Source organism: Oncorhynchus masou, chromosome 32 (genome assembly GCF_036934945.1).
Source record: "Oncorhynchus masou masou isolate Uvic2021 chromosome 32, UVic_Omas_1.1, whole genome shotgun sequence".
NCBI classification, from domain to species: Eukaryota; Metazoa; Chordata; class Actinopteri; order Salmoniformes; family Salmonidae; genus Oncorhynchus; species Oncorhynchus masou.
In genome coordinates this window covers 6232966-6252299 of record NC_088243.1, presented here as the reverse complement: position 1 = coordinate 6252299, position 19334 = coordinate 6232966, and the positions used below count along the sequence as shown (strand labels likewise).

The following is a 19334-nucleotide window of genomic DNA, read 5'->3' as shown; positions in this document are numbered from 1 at the left end:
GAACCCGGCAGAGAACCAGTCAGACTGAACAGGGCAGAGAACCAGTCAGACTGAACACGGCAGAGAACCAGTCAGACTGAACCCGGCAGAGAACCAGTCAGACTGAACACGGCAGAGAACCAGTCAGACTGAACAGGGCAGAGAACCAGTTAGACTGAACAGGGCAGAGAACCAGTCAGACAGAACAGGGCAGAGAACCAGTCAGACAAAACAGGGCAGAGAACCAGTCAGAATGAACAGGGCAGAGAACCAGTCAGACTGAACCCGGCAGAGAACCAGTCAGACTGAACACGGCAGAGAACCAGTCAGACTGAACAGGGCAGAGAACCAGTTAGACAGAACACGGCAGAGAACCAGTCAGACTGAACCCGGCAGAGAACCAGTCAGACTGAACAGGGCAGAGAACCAGTCAGACTGAACCCGGCAGAGAACCAGTCAGACTGAACAGGGCAGAGAACCAGTCAGACTGAACCCGGCAGAGAACCAGTCAGACTGAACAGGGCAGAGAACCAGTTAGACAGAACAGGGCAGAGAACCAGTCAGACTGAACAGGGCAGAGAACCAGTTAGACAGAACAGGGCAGAGAACCAGTCAGACTGAACAGGGCAGAGAACCAGTTAGACAGAACAGGGCAGAGAACCAGTCAGACTGAACAGGGCAGAGAACCAGTCAGACTGAACAGGGCAGAGAACCAGTCAGACTGAACAGGGCAGAGAACCAGTCAGACTGAACAGGGCAGAGAACCAGTTAGACAGAACAGGGCAGAGAACCAGTCAGACTGAACAGGGCAGAGAACCAGTTAGACAGAACAGGGCAGAGAACCAGTCAGACTGAACAGGGCAGAGAACCAGTTAGACAGAACAGGGCAGAGAACCAGTCAGACTGAACAGGGCAGAGAACCAGTTAGACTGAACAGGGCAGAGAACCAGTCAGACAGAACAGGGCAGAGAACCAGTCAGACAAAACAGGGCAGAGAACCAGTCAGACTGAACAGGGCAGAGAACCAGTCAGACTGAACCCGGCAGAGAACCAGTCAGACTGAACACGGCAGAGAACCAGTCAGACTGAACAGGGCAGAGAACCAGTTAGACAGAACACGGCAGAGAACCAGTCAGACTGAACCCGGCAGAGAACCAGTTAGACAGAACAGGGCAGAGAACCAGTCAGACAGAACAGGGCAGAGAACCAGTCAGACTGAACCCGGCAGAGAACCAGTCAGACTGAACAGGGCAGAGAACCAGTCAGACTGAACACGGCAGAGAACCAGTCAGACTGAACCCGGCAGAGAACCAGTCAGACTGAACACGGCAGAGAACCAGTCAGACTGAACAGGGCAGAGAACCAGTTAGACTGAACAGGGCAGAGAACCAGTCAGACAGAACAGGGCAGAGAACCAGTCAGACAAAACAGGGCAGAGAACCAGTCAGAATGAACAGGGCAGAGAACCAGTCAGACTGAACCCGGCAGAGAACCAGTCAGACTGAACACGGCAGAGAACCAGTCAGACTGAACAGGGCAGAGAACCAGTTAGACAGAACACGGCAGAGAACCAGTCAGACTGAACCCGGCAGAGAACCAGTCAGACTGAACAGGGCAGAGAACCAGTCAGACTGAACCCGGCAGAGAACCAGTCAGACTGAACAGGGCAGAGAACCAGTCAGACTGAACCCGGCAGAGAACCAGTCAGACTGAACAGGGCAGAGAACCAGTTAGACAGAACAGGGCAGAGAACCAGTCAGACTGAACAGGGCAGAGAACCAGTTAGACAGAACAGGGCAGAGAACCAGTCAGACTGAACAGGGCAGAGAACCAGTTAGACAGAACAGGGCAGAGAACCAGTCAGACTGAACAGGGCAGAGAACCAGTCAGACTGAACAGGGCAGAGAACCAGTCAGACTGAACACGGCAGAGAACCAGTCAGACTGAACAGGGCAGAGAACCAGTTAGACAGAACACGGCAGAGAACCAGTCAGACTGAACAGGGCAGAGAACCAGTCAGACTGAACAGGGCAGAGAACCAGTCAGACTGAACAGGGCAGAGAACCAGTTAGACAGAACAGGGCAGAGAACCAGTCAGACTGAACAGGGCAGAGAACCAGTTAGACAGAACAGGGCAGAGAACCAGTCAGACTGAACAGGGCAGAGAACCAGTTAGACAGAACAGGGCAGAGAACCAGTCAGACTGAACAGGGCAGAGAACCAGTCAGACTGAACAGGGCAGAGAACCAGTCAGACTGAACAGGGCAGAGAACCAGTCAGACTGAACAGGGCAGAGAACCAGTTAGACTGAACACGGCAGAGAACCAGTTAGACAGAACAGGGCAGAGAACCAGTCAGACTGAACAGGGCAGAGAACCAGTCAGACTGAACAGGGCAGAGAACCAGTTAGACAGAACACGGCAGAGAACCAGTCAGACTGAACAGGGCAGAGAACCAGTCAGACTGAACAGGGCAGAGAACCAGTTAGACAGAACAGGGCAGAGAACCAGTCAGACTGAACACGGCAGAGAACCAGTCAGACTGAACACGGCAGAGAACCAGTCAGACTGAACAGGGCAGAGAACCAGTCAGACTGAACAGGGCAGAGAACCAGTTAGACAAAACACGGCAGAGAACCAGTCAGACTGAACAGGGCAGAGAACCAGTCAGACTGAACAGGGCAGAGAACCAGTTAGACAGAACAGGGCAGAGAACCAGTCAGACTGAACAGGGCAGAGAACCAGTCAGACTGAACAGGGCAGAGAACCAGTCAGACTGAACAGGGCAGAGAACCAGTTAGACTGAACACGGCAGAGAACCAGTTAGACAGAACAGGGCAGAGAACCAGTCAGACTGAACAGGGCAGAGAACCAGTCAGACTGAACAGGGCAGAGAACCAGTCAGACTGAACACGGCAGAGAACCAGTCAGACTGAACAGGGCAGAGAACCAGTTAGACAGAACACGGCAGAGAACCAGTCAGACTGAACAGGGCAGAGAACCAGTCAGACTGAACAGGGCAGAGAACCAGTCAGACTGAACAGGGCAGAGAACCAGTTAGACAGAACAGGGCAGAGAACCAGTCAGACTGAACAGGGCAGAGAACCAGTTAGACAGAACAGGGCAGAGAACCAGTCAGACTGAACAGGGCAGAGAACCAGTTAGACAGAACAGGGCAGAGAACCAGTCAGACTGAACAGGGCAGAGAACCAGTCAGACTGAACAGGGCAGAGAACCAGTCAGACTGAACAGGGCAGAGAACCAGTCAGACTGAACAGGGCAGAGAACCAGTTAGACTGAACAGGGCAGAGAACCAGTCAGACTGAACAGGGCAGAGAACCAGTTAGACAGAACAGGGCAGAGAACCAGTCAGACTGAACAGGGCAGAGAACCAGTCAGACTGAACAGGGCAGAGAACCAGTCAGACTGAACAGGACAGAGAACCAGTCAGACTGAACAGGGCAGAGAACCAGTCAGACTGAACAGGGCAGAGAACCAGTTAGACTGAACACGGCAGAGAACCAGTTAGACAGAACAGGGCAGAGAACCAGTCAGACTGAACAGGGCAGAGAACCAGTCAGACTGAACAGGGCAGAGAACCAGTTAGACAGAACACGGCAGAGAACCAGTCAGACTGAACAGGGCAGAGAACCAGTCAGACTGAACAGGGCAGAGAACCAGTTAGACAGAACAGGGCAGAGAACCAGTCAGACTGAACACGGCAGAGAACCAGTCAGACTGAACACGGCAGAGAACCAGTCAGACTGAACAGGGCAGAGAACCAGTCAGACTGAACAGGGCAGAGAACCAGTTAGACAGAACACGGCAGAGAACCAGTCAGACTGAACAGGGCAGAGAACCAGTCAGACTGAACAGGGCAGAGAACCAGTTAGACAGAACAGGGCAGAGAACCAGTCAGACTGAACAGGGCAGAGAACCAGTCAGACTGAACAGGGCAGAGAACCAGTCAGACTGAACAGGGCAGAGAACCAGTTAGACTGAACACGGCAGAGAACCAGTTAGACAGAACAGGGCAGAGAACCAGTCAGACTGAACAGGGCAGAGAACCAGTCAGACTGAACAGGGCAGAGAACCAGTCAGACTGAACACGGCAGAGAACCAGTCAGACTGAACAGGGCAGAGAACCAGTTAGACAGAACACGGCAGAGAACCAGTCAGACTGAACAGGGCAGAGAACCAGTCAGACTGAACAGGGCAGAGAACCAGTCAGACTGAACAGGGCAGAGAACCAGTTAGACAGAACAGGGCAGAGAACCAGTCAGACTGAACAGGGCAGAGAACCAGTTAGACAGAACAGGGCAGAGAACCAGTCAGACTGAACAGGGCAGAGAACCAGTTAGACAGAACAGGGCAGAGAACCAGTCAGACTGAACAGGGCAGAGAACCAGTCAGACTGAACAGGGCAGAGAACCAGTCAGACTGAACACGGCAGAGAACCAGTCAGACTGAACAGGGCAGAGAACCAGTCAGACTGAACAGGGCAGAGAACCAGTCAGACTGAACAGGGCAGAGAACCAGTCAGACTGAACAGGGCAGAGAACCAGTCAGACTGAACAGGGCAGAGAACCAGTCAGACTGAACAGGGCAGAGAACCAGTCAGACTGAACAGGGCAGAGAACCAGTCAGACTGAACAGGGCAGAGAACCAGTCAGACTGAACAGGGCAGAGAACCAGTCAGACTGAACAGGGCAGAGAACCAGTCAGACTGAACAGGGCAGAGAACCAGTCAGACTGAACAGGGCAGAGAACCAGTCAGACTGAACAGGGCAGAGAACCAGTCAGACTGAACAGGGCAGAGAACCAGTCAGACTGAACAGGGCAGAGAACCAGTCAGACTGAACAGGGCAGAGAACCAGTCAGACTGACCAGAGAACCAGTCAGACTGAACAGGGCAGAGAACCAGTCAGACTGAACACGGCAGAGAACCAGTCAGACTGAACAGGGCAGAGAACCAGTCAGACTGAACACGGCAGAGAACCAGTCAGACTGAACAGGGCAGAGAACCAGTCAGACAGAACAGGGCAGAGAACCAGTCAGACTGAACACGGCAGAGAACCAGTCAGACTGAACAGGGCAGAGAACCAGTCAGACTGAACACGGCAGAGAACCAGTCAGACTGAACAGGGCAGAGAACCAGTTAGACTGAACACGGCAGAGAACCAGTCAGACTGAACCCGGCAGAGAACCAGTCAGACTGAATACTGCTCCGATTCTTTAACACACAAAAAATGGGACTAGTAGGGTTGGGGTGAATTCCACTTCAATGCTGTCAATTCAGGTAGATTGATTGAATTAAATTGGATTGGATTGGATTGGATTGGATTAGATTGGATCAGATTAAATTGGATTGGATTCGATTGGATTAGATCAAATGAAATTGGATTGGATTAGATTAAATTGGATTACATTGGATTAAATTAGATTGGATCAGTTTAAATTGGATTAGATAAAATTGGATTAGATTAATTGGATTAGATTAGATTAGATTGGATCAGATTAAATTGGATTGGATTCAATTGGATTTGAGTCAGCAATTATTGTCTATTCTTCAAATAAATGGATGTGTACAGAACATTCAAAGAGAGACATACAAACAATTCACGAATACGATAGTTTAAGGAATTCACTCCAACCATGGTGATAATCTACGTATGACTCTCTCATTAGTCAACCCCCATTGCTCTGCCGCTAAGCAACAGTACCTACCATGCTCCAGGCAGAGGCCCTCCAGGAGGCACACCGCTGCATGCTACAGGTCTGCAGGGTGGGCGGGGCTGGACTGTAGGCTGCACAGACGCCGTCCTCCACCACGCGGGGCCCCGATGCATCATGGGAGACACACTGCACGCTGCGCACCTGGGAACCACCGCCGCACGACACTGAGCATGCGTTCCACTCACCTGTTGTCCAGCTAACAGGAAGTAAAGAGAGACGGGAGTTAACGTTTTGATGTTACTTAGCCCTGAGACACGGCTGTAAACTCCTATGGCAGGGAGTCAAACTCAATTCATGGAGGGCCCAGTGTCACCTGGTTGTCTAGGTCTTCATTAATGAGTTAGGACCTCCCATCACCTGGTTGTCTAGGTCTTCATTAATGAGTGAGGACCTCCCCTCACCTGGTTGTCTAGGTCTTCATTAATGAGTTAGGACCTCCCCTCACCTGGTTGTCTAGGTCTTCATTAATGAGTTAGGACCTCCCCTCACCTGGTTGTCTAGGTGTTCATTAATGAGTTAGGACCTCCCCTCACCTGGTTGTCTAGGTCTTCATTAATGAGTTAGGACCTCCCCTCACCTGGTTGTCTAGGTCTTCATTAATGAGTTAGGACCTCCCCTCACCTGGTTGTCTAGGTCTTCATTAATGAGTTAGGACCTCCCCTCACCTGGTTGTCTAGGTCTTCATTAATGAGTTATGACCTCCCCTCACCTGGTTGTCTAGGTCTTCATTGATGAGTGAGGACCTCCCCTCACCTGGTTGTCTAGGTCTTCATTGATGAGTTAGGACCTCACCTCACCTGGTTGTCTAGGTCTTCATTAATGAGTTAGGACCTCACCTCACCTGGTTGTCTAGGTCTTCATTAATGAGTTAGAACCTCCCCTCACCTGGTTGTCTAGGTCTTCATTAATGAGTTAGAACCTCCCCTAACCTGGTTGTCTAGGTCTTCATTGGACACATATGGAAAGGATAAAACAACCAGCAGCCACTCTGCCGTCCAGGAAGTGAGTTTGACAGCCCTGTCCAATGGCGTGTCTCTGAGTGTACAAACATGTCTGAGGGTTAGAAGCTATTCTATTCCTGGTCAGACTCAGTACTGTAGCCACAAACCCCTCCACCCACAGCTACCCACACCACAGCCCCAGGCCCCCTCCACCCACAGCTACCCACACCACAGCCCCAGGCCCCCTCCACCCACAGCTACCCACACCACAACCCCAGGCCCCCTCCACCCATAGCTACCAACACCACAACCCCAGGCCCCTCCACCTGCAGCTACCAACACCACAACCCCAGGCCCCCTCCACCCGCAGCTACCCACACCACAACCCCAGGCCCCTCCACCTGCAGCTACCAACACCACAACCCCAGGCCCCTCCACCCGCAGCTACCCACACCACAACCCCGGGCCCCCTCCACCCGCAGCTACCCACACCACAGTCATAAGCTGTTGCTACAAACCTCAAAGCAAGCAACTAATCAGGAGGGCTATTCCAGGTTACTACCCCTCACTGGTTAGGCTAGACTTTAACACACTAAAGTCAACAAGCAGTGTTGAATACACATAAAACAGACAGTTAGCTGACAGAGGTTTCCTGTGATCATATACATACACATAGCAACACATAGCAACATAGTGACCCTAGACACTAGTACTCTGCTGAGTTAATACTAATATATACACACTAGTACTCTACTGAGTTAATATTAATATATACACACTAGTACTCTACTGAGTTAATACTGATATATACACACTAGTACTCTACTGAGTTAATACTGATATATACACACTAGTACTCTACTGGGGGTATATACTGATATATACACACTAGTACTCTACTGGGGTAAGTACTGATATATATACACTAGTACTCTACTGAGTTAATACTGATATATACACACTAGTACTCTACTGGGGTAAGTACTGATATATATACACTAGTACTCTACTGAGTTAATATTAATATATACACACTAGTACTCTACTGAGTTAATACTGATATATACACACTAGTACTCTACTGAGTTAATACTGATATATACACACTAGTACTCTACTGGGGTAAGTACTGATATATACACGCTAGTACTCTACTGGGGTATATACTGATATATACACACTAGTACTCTACTGAGTTATTATTAATATATACACACTAGTACTCTACTGAGGTATATACTGATATATACACACTAGTACTCTACTGAGTTAATATTAATATATACACACTAGTACTCTACTGGGGTATATACTGATATATACACACTAGTACTCTACTGGGGTTAATACTGATATATACACATTAGTACTCTACTGAGTTAATACTGATATATACACACTAGTACTCTACTGGGGTAAATACTGATATATACACACTAGTACTCTACTGAGTTAATACTGATATATACACACTAGTACTCTACTGAGTTAATACTGATATATACACACTAGTACTCTTCTGAGTTAATACTTATATATACACACTAGTACTCTACTGGGGTCTATACTGATATATACACACTACTGCTCTACTGGGGTAAGTACTGATATATACACACTAGTACTCTTCTGAGTTAATACTTATATATACACACTAGTACTCTACTGGGGTACATACTGATATATACACACTAGTACTCTTCTGAGTTAATACTTATATATACACACTAGTACTCTACTGGGGTCTATACTGATATATACACACTACTGCTCTACTGGGGTAAGTACTGATATATACACACTAGTACTCTTCTGAGTTAATACTTATATATACACACTAGTACTCTACTGGGGTCTATACTGATATATACACACTACTGCTCTACTGGGGTAAGTACTGATATATATACACACTAGTACTCTACTGAGTTAATAATGATATATACACACTAGTACTCTACTGGGGTAAATACTGATATATACACACTAGTACTCTACTGGGGTAAGTACTGATATATATACACACTAGTACTCTACTGAGTTAATAATGATATATACACACTAGTACTCTACTGGGGTAAATACTGATATATACACACTACTGCTCTACTGGGGTAAGTACTGATACATATACACACTAGTACTCTACTGGGGGTCAATACTGATATATACACACTAGTACTCTACTGGGGTATATACTGATATATACACACTAGTACTCTTCTGAGTTAATACTTATATATACACACTAGTACTCTCCTGGGGTCTATACTGATATATACACACTACTGCTCTACTGGGGTAAGTACTGATATATATACACACTAGTACTCTACTGAGTTAATAATGATATATACACACTAGTACTCTACCGAGTTAATACTGATATATACACACTAGTACTCTACTGGGGTCTATACTGATATATACACACTACTGCTTTACTGGGGTAAGTACTGATATATATACACACTAGTACTCTACTGAGTTAATACTGATATATACACACTAGTACTCTACTGAGTTAATACTGATATATACACACTAGTACTCTACTGGGGTAAATACTGATATATACACACTAGTACTCTGCTGAGTTAATACTAATATATACACACTAGTACTCTACTGGGGTAAATACTGATATATACACACTAGTACTCTACTGAGTTAATACTGATATATACACACTAGTACTCTACTGGGGTAAATACTGATATATATACACACTAGTACTCTACTGAGTTAATACTGATATATACACACTAGTACTCTACTGGGGTATATACTGATATATACACACTAGTACTCTACTGGGGTATATACTGATATATACACACTAGTACTCTACTGGGGTTAATACTGATATATACACACTAGTACTCTACTGAGTTAATACTGATATATACACACTAGTACTCTACTGAGTTAATACTGATATATACACACTAGTACTCTACTGAGTTAATACTGATATATACACACTAGTACTCTACTGGGGTAAATACTGATATATACACACTAGTACTCTACTGAGTTAATACTGATATATACACATTAGTACTCTACTGGAGTATATACTGATATATACACACTAGTACTCTACTGGGGTCTATACTGATATATACACACTAGTACTCTACTGGCGTAAGTACTGATATATATACACACTAGTACTCTACTGGGGGTCAATACTGATATATACACACTACTACTCTACTGAGTTAATATTAATATATACACACCAGTACTCTACTGGGGTATATACTGATATATACACACTAGTACTCTACTGGGGTCTATACTGATATATACACACTACTGCTCTACTGGGGTAAGTACTGATATATATACACACTAGTACTCTACTGAGTTAATACTGATATATACACACTAGTACTCTACTGGGGTCTATACTGATATATACACACTACTACTCTACTGAGTTAATATTAATATATACACACTAGTAGTCTACTGGAGTATATACTGATATATACACACTAGTACTCTACTGGGGTCTATACTGATATATACACACTAGTACTCTACTGGGGTTAATACTGATATATATACACACTAGTACTCTACTGGGGGTCAATACTGATATATACACACTAGTACTCTACTGAGTTAATATTAATATATACACACTAGTACTCTACTGAGTTAATATTAATATATACACACTAGTACTCTACTGAGTTAATATTAATATATACACACTAGTACTCTACTGGGGTCTATACTGATATATACACACTACTGCTCTACTGGGGTAAGTACTGATATATATATAAACTAGTACTTTACTGAGTTAATACTAATATATACACACTAGTACTCTACTGAGTTAATACTGATATATACACACTAGTACTCTACTGGGGTAAATACTGATATATACACACTAGTACTCTACTGAGTTAATACTGATATATACACACTATTACTCTACTGGGGTATATACTGATATATACACACTAGTACTCTACTGGGGTATATACTGATATATACACACTAGTACTCTTCTGAGTTAATACTGATATATACACACTAGTACTCTACTGGGGTATATACTGATATATACACACTAGTACTCTACTGGGGTCTATACTGATATATACACACAAGTACTCTACTGAGTTAATGAGTTAATATTAATATATACACACTAGTACTCTACTGGAGTATATACTGATATATACACACTAGTACTCTACTGGGGTCTATACTGATATATACACACTAGTACTCTACTGAGTTAATACTGATATATACACACTAGTACTCTACTGAGTTAATACTGATATATACACACTAGTACTCTACTGGGGTATATACTGATATATACACACTAGTACTCTACTGGGGTCTATACTGATATATACACACAAGTACTCTACTGAGTTAATGAGTTAATATTAATATATACACACTAGTACTCTACTGGAGTATATACTGATATATACACACTAGTACTCTACTGGGGTCTTCACTGATATATACACACTAGTACTCTACTGAGTTAATACTGATATATACACACTAGTACTCTACTGAGTTAATACTGATATATACACACTAGTACTCTACTGAGTTAATACTGATATATACACACTAGTACTCTACTGGGGTAAATACTGATATATATACACACTAGTACTCTACTGAGTTAATACTGATATATACACATTAGTACTCTACTGGAGTATATACTGATATATACACACTGGTACTCTACTGGGGTCTATACTGATATATACACACTAGTACTCTACTGGGGTAAGTACTGATATATATACACACTAGTAGTCTACTGGGGGTCAATACTGATATATACACACTACTACTCTACTGAGTTAATATTAATATATACACACCAGTACTCTACTGGGGTATATACTGATATATACACACTAGTACTCTACTGGGGTCTATACTGATATATACACACTACTGCTCTACTGGGGTAAGTACTGATATATATACACACTAGTACTCTACTGAGTTAATACTGATATATACACACTAGTACTTTACTGAGTTAATACTGATATATACACACTAGTACTCTACTGGGGTAAATACTGATATATATACACACTAGTACTCTACTGAGTTAATACTGATATATACACACTAGTACTCTACTGGGGTTAATACTGATATATACACACTAGTACTCTACTGAGTTAATACTGATATATACACACTAGTACTCTACTGGGGTAAATACTGATATATACACACTAGTACTCTACTGGGGTCTATACTGATATATACACACTACCACTCTACTGAGTTAATATTAATATATACACACTAGTACTCTACTGGAGTATATACTGATATATACACACTAGTACTCTACTGGGGTCTATACTGATATATACACACTAGTACTCTACTGGGGTAAGTACTGATATATATACACACTAGTACTCTACTGGGGGTCAATACTGATATATACACACTACTACTCTACTGAGTTAATATTAATATATACACACCAGTACTTTACTGGGGTCTATACTGATATATACACACTACTGCTCTACTGGGGTAAGTACTGATATATATACACACTAGTACTCTACTGAGTTAATACTGATATATACACACTAGTACTCTACTGGGGTAAATACTGATATATACACACTAGTACTCTACTGAGTTAATACTAATATATACACACTAGTACTCTACTGGGGTAAGTACTGATATATACACACTAGTACTCTACTGGGGTTAATACTGATATATACACACTAGTACTCTACTGAGTTAATATTAATATATACACACTAGTACTCTACTGAGTTAATACTGATATATACACACTAGTACTCTACTGGGGTAAATACTGATATATACACACTAGTACTCTACTGAGTTAATACTGATATATACACACTAGTACTCTACTGAGTTAATACTGATATATACACACTAGTACTCTACTGAGTTAATACTGATATATACACACTAGTACTCTACTGGGGTAAATACTGATATATAGACACTAGTACTCTACTGAGTTAATACTAATATATACACACTAGTACTCTACTGGGGTAACTACTGAAATATACACACTAGTACTCTACTGGGGTAAATACTGATATATACACACTAGTACTCTGCTGAGTTAATACTAATATATACACACTAGTACTCTACTGGGGTAAATACTGATATATACACACTAGTACTCTACTGAGTTAATACTGATATATACACACTAGTACTCTACTGGGGTAAATACTGATATATATACACACTAGTACTCTACTGAGTTAATACTGATATATACACACTAGTACTCTACTGGGGTATATACTGATATATACACACTAGTACTCTAATGGGGTATATACTGATATATACACACTAGTACTCTACTGGGGTTAATACTGATATATACACACTAGTACTCTACTGAGTTAATACTGATATATACACACTAGTACTCTACTGAGTTAATACTGATATATACACACTAGTACTCTACTGAGTTAATACTGATATATACACATTAGTACTCTACTGGAGTATATACTGATATATACACACTAGTACTCTACTGGGGTCTATACTGATATATACACACTAGTACTCTACTGGCGTAAGTACTGATATATATACACACTAGTACTCTACTGGGGGTCAATACTGATATATACACACTACTACTCTACTGAGTTAATATTAATATATACACACCAGTACTCTACTGGGGTATATACTGATATATACACACTAGTACTCTACTGGGGTCTATACTGATATATACACACTACTGCTCTACTGGGGTAAGTACTGATATATATACACACTAGTACTCTACTGAGTTAATACTGATATATACACACTAGTACTCTACTGGGGTCTATACTGATATATACACACTACTACTCTACTGAGTTAATATTAATATATACACACTAGTAGTCTACTGGAGTATATACTGATATATACACACTAGTACTCTACTGGGGTCTATACTGATATATACACACTAGTACTCTACTGGGGTTAATACTGATATATATACACACTAGTACTCTACTGGGGGTCAATACTGATATATACACACTAGTACTCTACTGAGTTAATATTAATATATACACACTAGTACTCTACTGAGTTAATATTAATATATACACACTAGTACTCTACTGAGTTAATATTAATATATACACACTAGTACTCTACTGGGGTCTATACTGATATATACACACTACTGCTCTACTGGGGTAAGTACTGATATATATACAAACTAGTACTTTACTGAGTTAATACTAATATATACACACTAGTACTCTACTGAGTTAATACTGATATATACACACTAGTACTCTACTGGGGTAAATACTGATATATACACACTAGTACTCTACTGAGTGAATACTGATATATACACACTATTACTCTACTGGGGTATATACTGATATATACACACTAGTACTCTACTGGGGTATATACTGATATATACACACTAGTACTCTACTGGGGTCTATACTGATATATACACACAAGTACTCTACTGAGTTAATGAGTTAATATTAATATATACACACTAGTACTCTACTGGAGTATATACTGATATATACACACTAGTACTCTACTGGGGTCTATACTGATATATACACACTAGTACTCTACTGAGTTAATACTGATATATACACACTAGTACTCTACTGAGTTAATACTGATATATACACACTAGTACTCTACTGAGTTAATACTGATATATACACACTAGTACTCTACTGGGGTAAATACTGATATATATACACACTAGTACTCTACTGAGTTAATACTGATATATACACATTAGTACTCTACTGGAGTATATACTGATATATACACACTGGTACTCTACTGGGGTCTATACTGATATATACACACTAGTACTCTACTGGGGTAAGTACTGATATATATACACACTAGTAGTCTACTGGGGGTCAATACTGATATATACACACTACTACTCTACTGAGTTAATATTAATATATACACACCAGTACTCTACTGGGGTATATACTGATATATACACACTAGTACTCTACTGGGGTCTATACTGATATATACACACTACTGCTCTACTGGGGTAAGTACTGATATATATACACACTAGTACTCTACTGAGTTAATACTGATATATACACACTAGTACTTTACTGAGTTAATACTGATATATACACACTAGTACTCTACTGGGGTAAATACTGATATATATACACACTAGTACTCTACTGAGTTAATACTGATATATACACACTAGTACTCTACTGGGGTTAATACTGATATATACACACTAGTACTCTACTGAGTTAATACTGATATATACACACTAGTACTCTACTGGGGTAAATACTGATATATACACACTAGTACTCTACTGGGGTCTATACTGATATATACACACTACCACTCTACTGAGTTAATATTAATATATACACACTAGTACTCTACTGGAGTATATACTGATATATACACACTAGTACTCTACTGGGGTCTATACTGATATATACACACTAGTACTCTACTGGGGTAAGTACTGATATATATACACACTAGTACTCTACTGGGGGTCAATACTGATATATACACACTACTACTCTACTGAGTTAATATTAATATATACACACCAGTACTCTACTGGGGTATATACTGATATATACACACTAGTACTCTACTGGGGTCTATACTGATATATACACACTACTGCTCTACTGGGGTAAGTACTGATATATATACACACTAGTACTCTACTGAGTTAATACTGATATATACACACTAGTACTCTACTGGGGTCTATACTGATATATACACACTACTACTCTACTGAGTTAATATTAATATATACACACTAGTAGTCTACTGGAGTATATACTGATATATACACACTAGTACTCTACTGGGGTCTATACTGATATATACACACTAGTACTCTACTGGGGTTAATACTGATATATATACACACTAGTACTCTACTGGGGGTCAATACTGATATATACACACTAGTACTCTACTGAGTTAATATTAATATATACACACTAGTACTCTACTGAGTTAATATTAATATATACACACTAGTACTCTACTGAGTTAATATTAATATATACACACTAGTACTCTACTGGGGTCTATACTGATATATACACACTACTGCTCTACTGGGGTAAGTACTGATATATATACAAACTAGTACTTTACTGAGTTAATACTAATATATACACACTAGTACTCTACTGAGTTAATACTGATATATACACACTAGTACTCTACTGGGGTAAATACTGATATATACACACTAGTACTCTACTGAGTGAATACTGATATATACACACTATTACTCTACTGGGGTATATACTGATATATACACACTAGTACTCTACTGGGGTATATACTGATATATACACACTAGTACTCTTCTGAGTTAATACTGATATATACACACTAGTACTCTACTGGGGTATATACTGATATATACACACTAGTACTCTACTGGGGTCTATACTGATATATACACACTAGTACTCTACTGAGTTAATGAGTTAATATTAATATATACACACTAGTACTCTACTGGAGTATATACTGATATATACACACTAGTACTCTACTGGGGTCTATACTGATATATACACACTAGTACTCTACTGAGTTAATACTGATATATACACACTAGTACTCTACTGAGTTAATACTGATATATACACACTAGTACTCTACTGGGGTATATACTGATATATACACACTAGTACTCTACTGGGGTCTATACTGATATATACACACAAGTACTCTACTGAGTTAATGAGTTAATATTAATATATACACACTAGTACTCTACTGGAGTATATACTGATATATACACACTAGTACTCTACTGGGGTCTATACTGATATATACACACTAGTACTCTACTGAGTTAATACTGATATATACACACTAGTACTCTACTGAGTTAATACTGATATATACACACTAGTACTCTACTGAGTTAATACTGATATATACACACTAGTACTCTACTGGGGTAAATACTGATATATATACACACTAGTACTCTACTGAGTTAATACTGATATATACACATTAGTACTCTACTGGAGTATATACTGATATATACACACTGGTACTCTACTGGGGTCTATACTGATATATACACACTAGTACTCTACTGGGGTAAGTACTGATATATATACACACTAGTAGTCTACTGGGGGTCAATACTGATATATACACACTACTACTCTACTGAGTTAATATTAATATATACACACCAGTACTCTACTGGGGTATATACTGATATATACACACTAGTACTCTACTGGGGTCTATACTGATATATACACACTACTGCTCTACTGGGGTAAGTACTGATATATATACACACTAGTACTCTACTGAGTTAATACTGATATATACACACTAGTACTTTACTGAGTTAATACTGATATATACACACTAGTACTCTACTGGGGTAAATACTGATATATATACACACTAGTACTCTACTGAGTTAATACTGATATATACACACTAGTACTCTACTGGGGTAAATACTGATATATACACACTAGTACTCTACTGGGGTCTATACTGATATATACACACTACCACTCTACTGAGTTAATATTAATATATACACACTAGTACTCTACTGGAGTATATACTGATATATACACACTAGTACTCTACTGGGGTCTATACTGATATATACACACTAGTACTCTACTGGGGTAAGTACTGATATATATACACACTAGTACTCTACTGGGGGTCAATACTGATATATACACACTACTACTCTACTGAGTTAATATTAATATATACACACCAGTACTTTACTGGGGTCTATACTGATATATACACACTACTGCTCTACTGGGGTAAGTACTGATATATATACACACTAGTACTCTACTGAGTTAATACTGATATATACACACTAGTACTCTACTGGGGTAAATACTGATATATACACACTAGTACTCTACTGAGTTAATACTAATATATACACACTAGTACTCTACTGGGGTAAGTACTGATATATACACACTAGTACTCTACTGGGGTTAATACGGATATATACACACTAGTACTCTACTGAGTTAATATTAATATATACACACTAGTACTCTACTGAGTTAATACTGATATATACACACTAGTACTCTACTGGGGTAAATACTGATATATACACACTAGTACTCTACTGAGTTAATACTGATATATACACACTAGTACTCTACTGAGTTAATACTGATATATACACACTAGTACTCTACTGAGTTAATACTGATATATACACACTAGTACTCTACTGGGGTAAATACTGATATATACACACTAGTACTCTACTGAGTTAATACTAATATATACACACTAGTACTCTACTGGGGTAACTACTGATATATACACACTAGTACTCTACTGGGGTAAATACTGATATATACACACTAGTACTGTACTGGGGTCTATACTGATATATACACACTACTGCTCTACTGGGGTAAGTACTGATATATATACACACTAGTACTCTACTGAGTTAATACTGATATATACACACTAGTACTCTACTGAGTTAATACTAATATATACACACTAGTACTCTACTGGGGTCTATACTGATATATACACACTAGTACTCTACTGGGGTCTATACTGATATATACACACTAGTACTCTACTGAGTTAATACTGATATATACACACTAGTACTCTACTGAGTTAATACTGATATATACACACTAACATACCCATACTCATCTCATATGTATATACTGTACTCGATACCATCTACTGTATCTTGCCTATGCTGCTCTGTACCATCACTCATTCATATCTTTATGTACATATTCTTTATCCCCTTACACTGTGTATAAGACAGTAGTTTTGGAATTGTTAGTTAGATTACTTGTTGGTTATTACTGCATTGTCGGAACTGGAAGCACAAGCATTTCTCTACACTCGCATTAACATCTGCTAACCATGTGTATGTGACAAATAAAATTTGATTTGATTTGATTTGATTTTTAGTACTCTACTGGGGTATATACTGATATATACACACTAGTACTCTACTGGGGTCTATACTGATATATACACACTAGTACTCTTCTGAGTTAATATTAATATATACACACTAGTACTCTACTGGGGTAAGTACTGATATATATACACTAGTACTCTACTGAGTTAATACTAATATATACACACTACTACTCTACTGGGGTAAGTTTCTGATATATACACACTAGTACTCTACTGGGGTCTATACTGATATATACACACTACTACTCTACTGGGGTAAGTACTGATATATACACACTAGTACTCTACTGGGGTAAATACTGATATATACACACTAGTACTCTACTGGAGTATATACTGATATATACACACTACTACTCTACTGCTGCTCTGCACCATCACTCATTCATATCTTTATGTACATATTCTTTATCCCCTTACACTGTGTATAAGATATTAGTTTTGGAATTGTTAGTTAGATTACTTGTTGGTTATTACTGCATTGTCGGAACTGGAAGCACAAGCATTTCTCTACACTCGCATTAACATCTGCTAACCATGTGTATGTGACAAATAAAATTTGATTTGATTTGATTTGATTTTTAGTACTCTACTGGGGTATATACTG

General features: G+C 40.3%; 1 protein-coding gene across 1 annotated transcript in view; it reads right to left on the bottom strand.

Annotated features, from left to right (window-relative positions):
• The window catches only part of LOC135526828 (mucin-2-like), a 38046-nt gene that overhangs the window by 14067 nt on the left and 4645 nt on the right, over positions 1–19334 (bottom strand). Inside the window, exon 5 of the mRNA XM_064955504.1 lies at positions 5706–5855. Coding sequence (XP_064811576.1) covers positions 5706–5855 — 150 coding nt within the window. The remainder of the gene's footprint in view (positions 1–5705; positions 5856–19334) is intronic.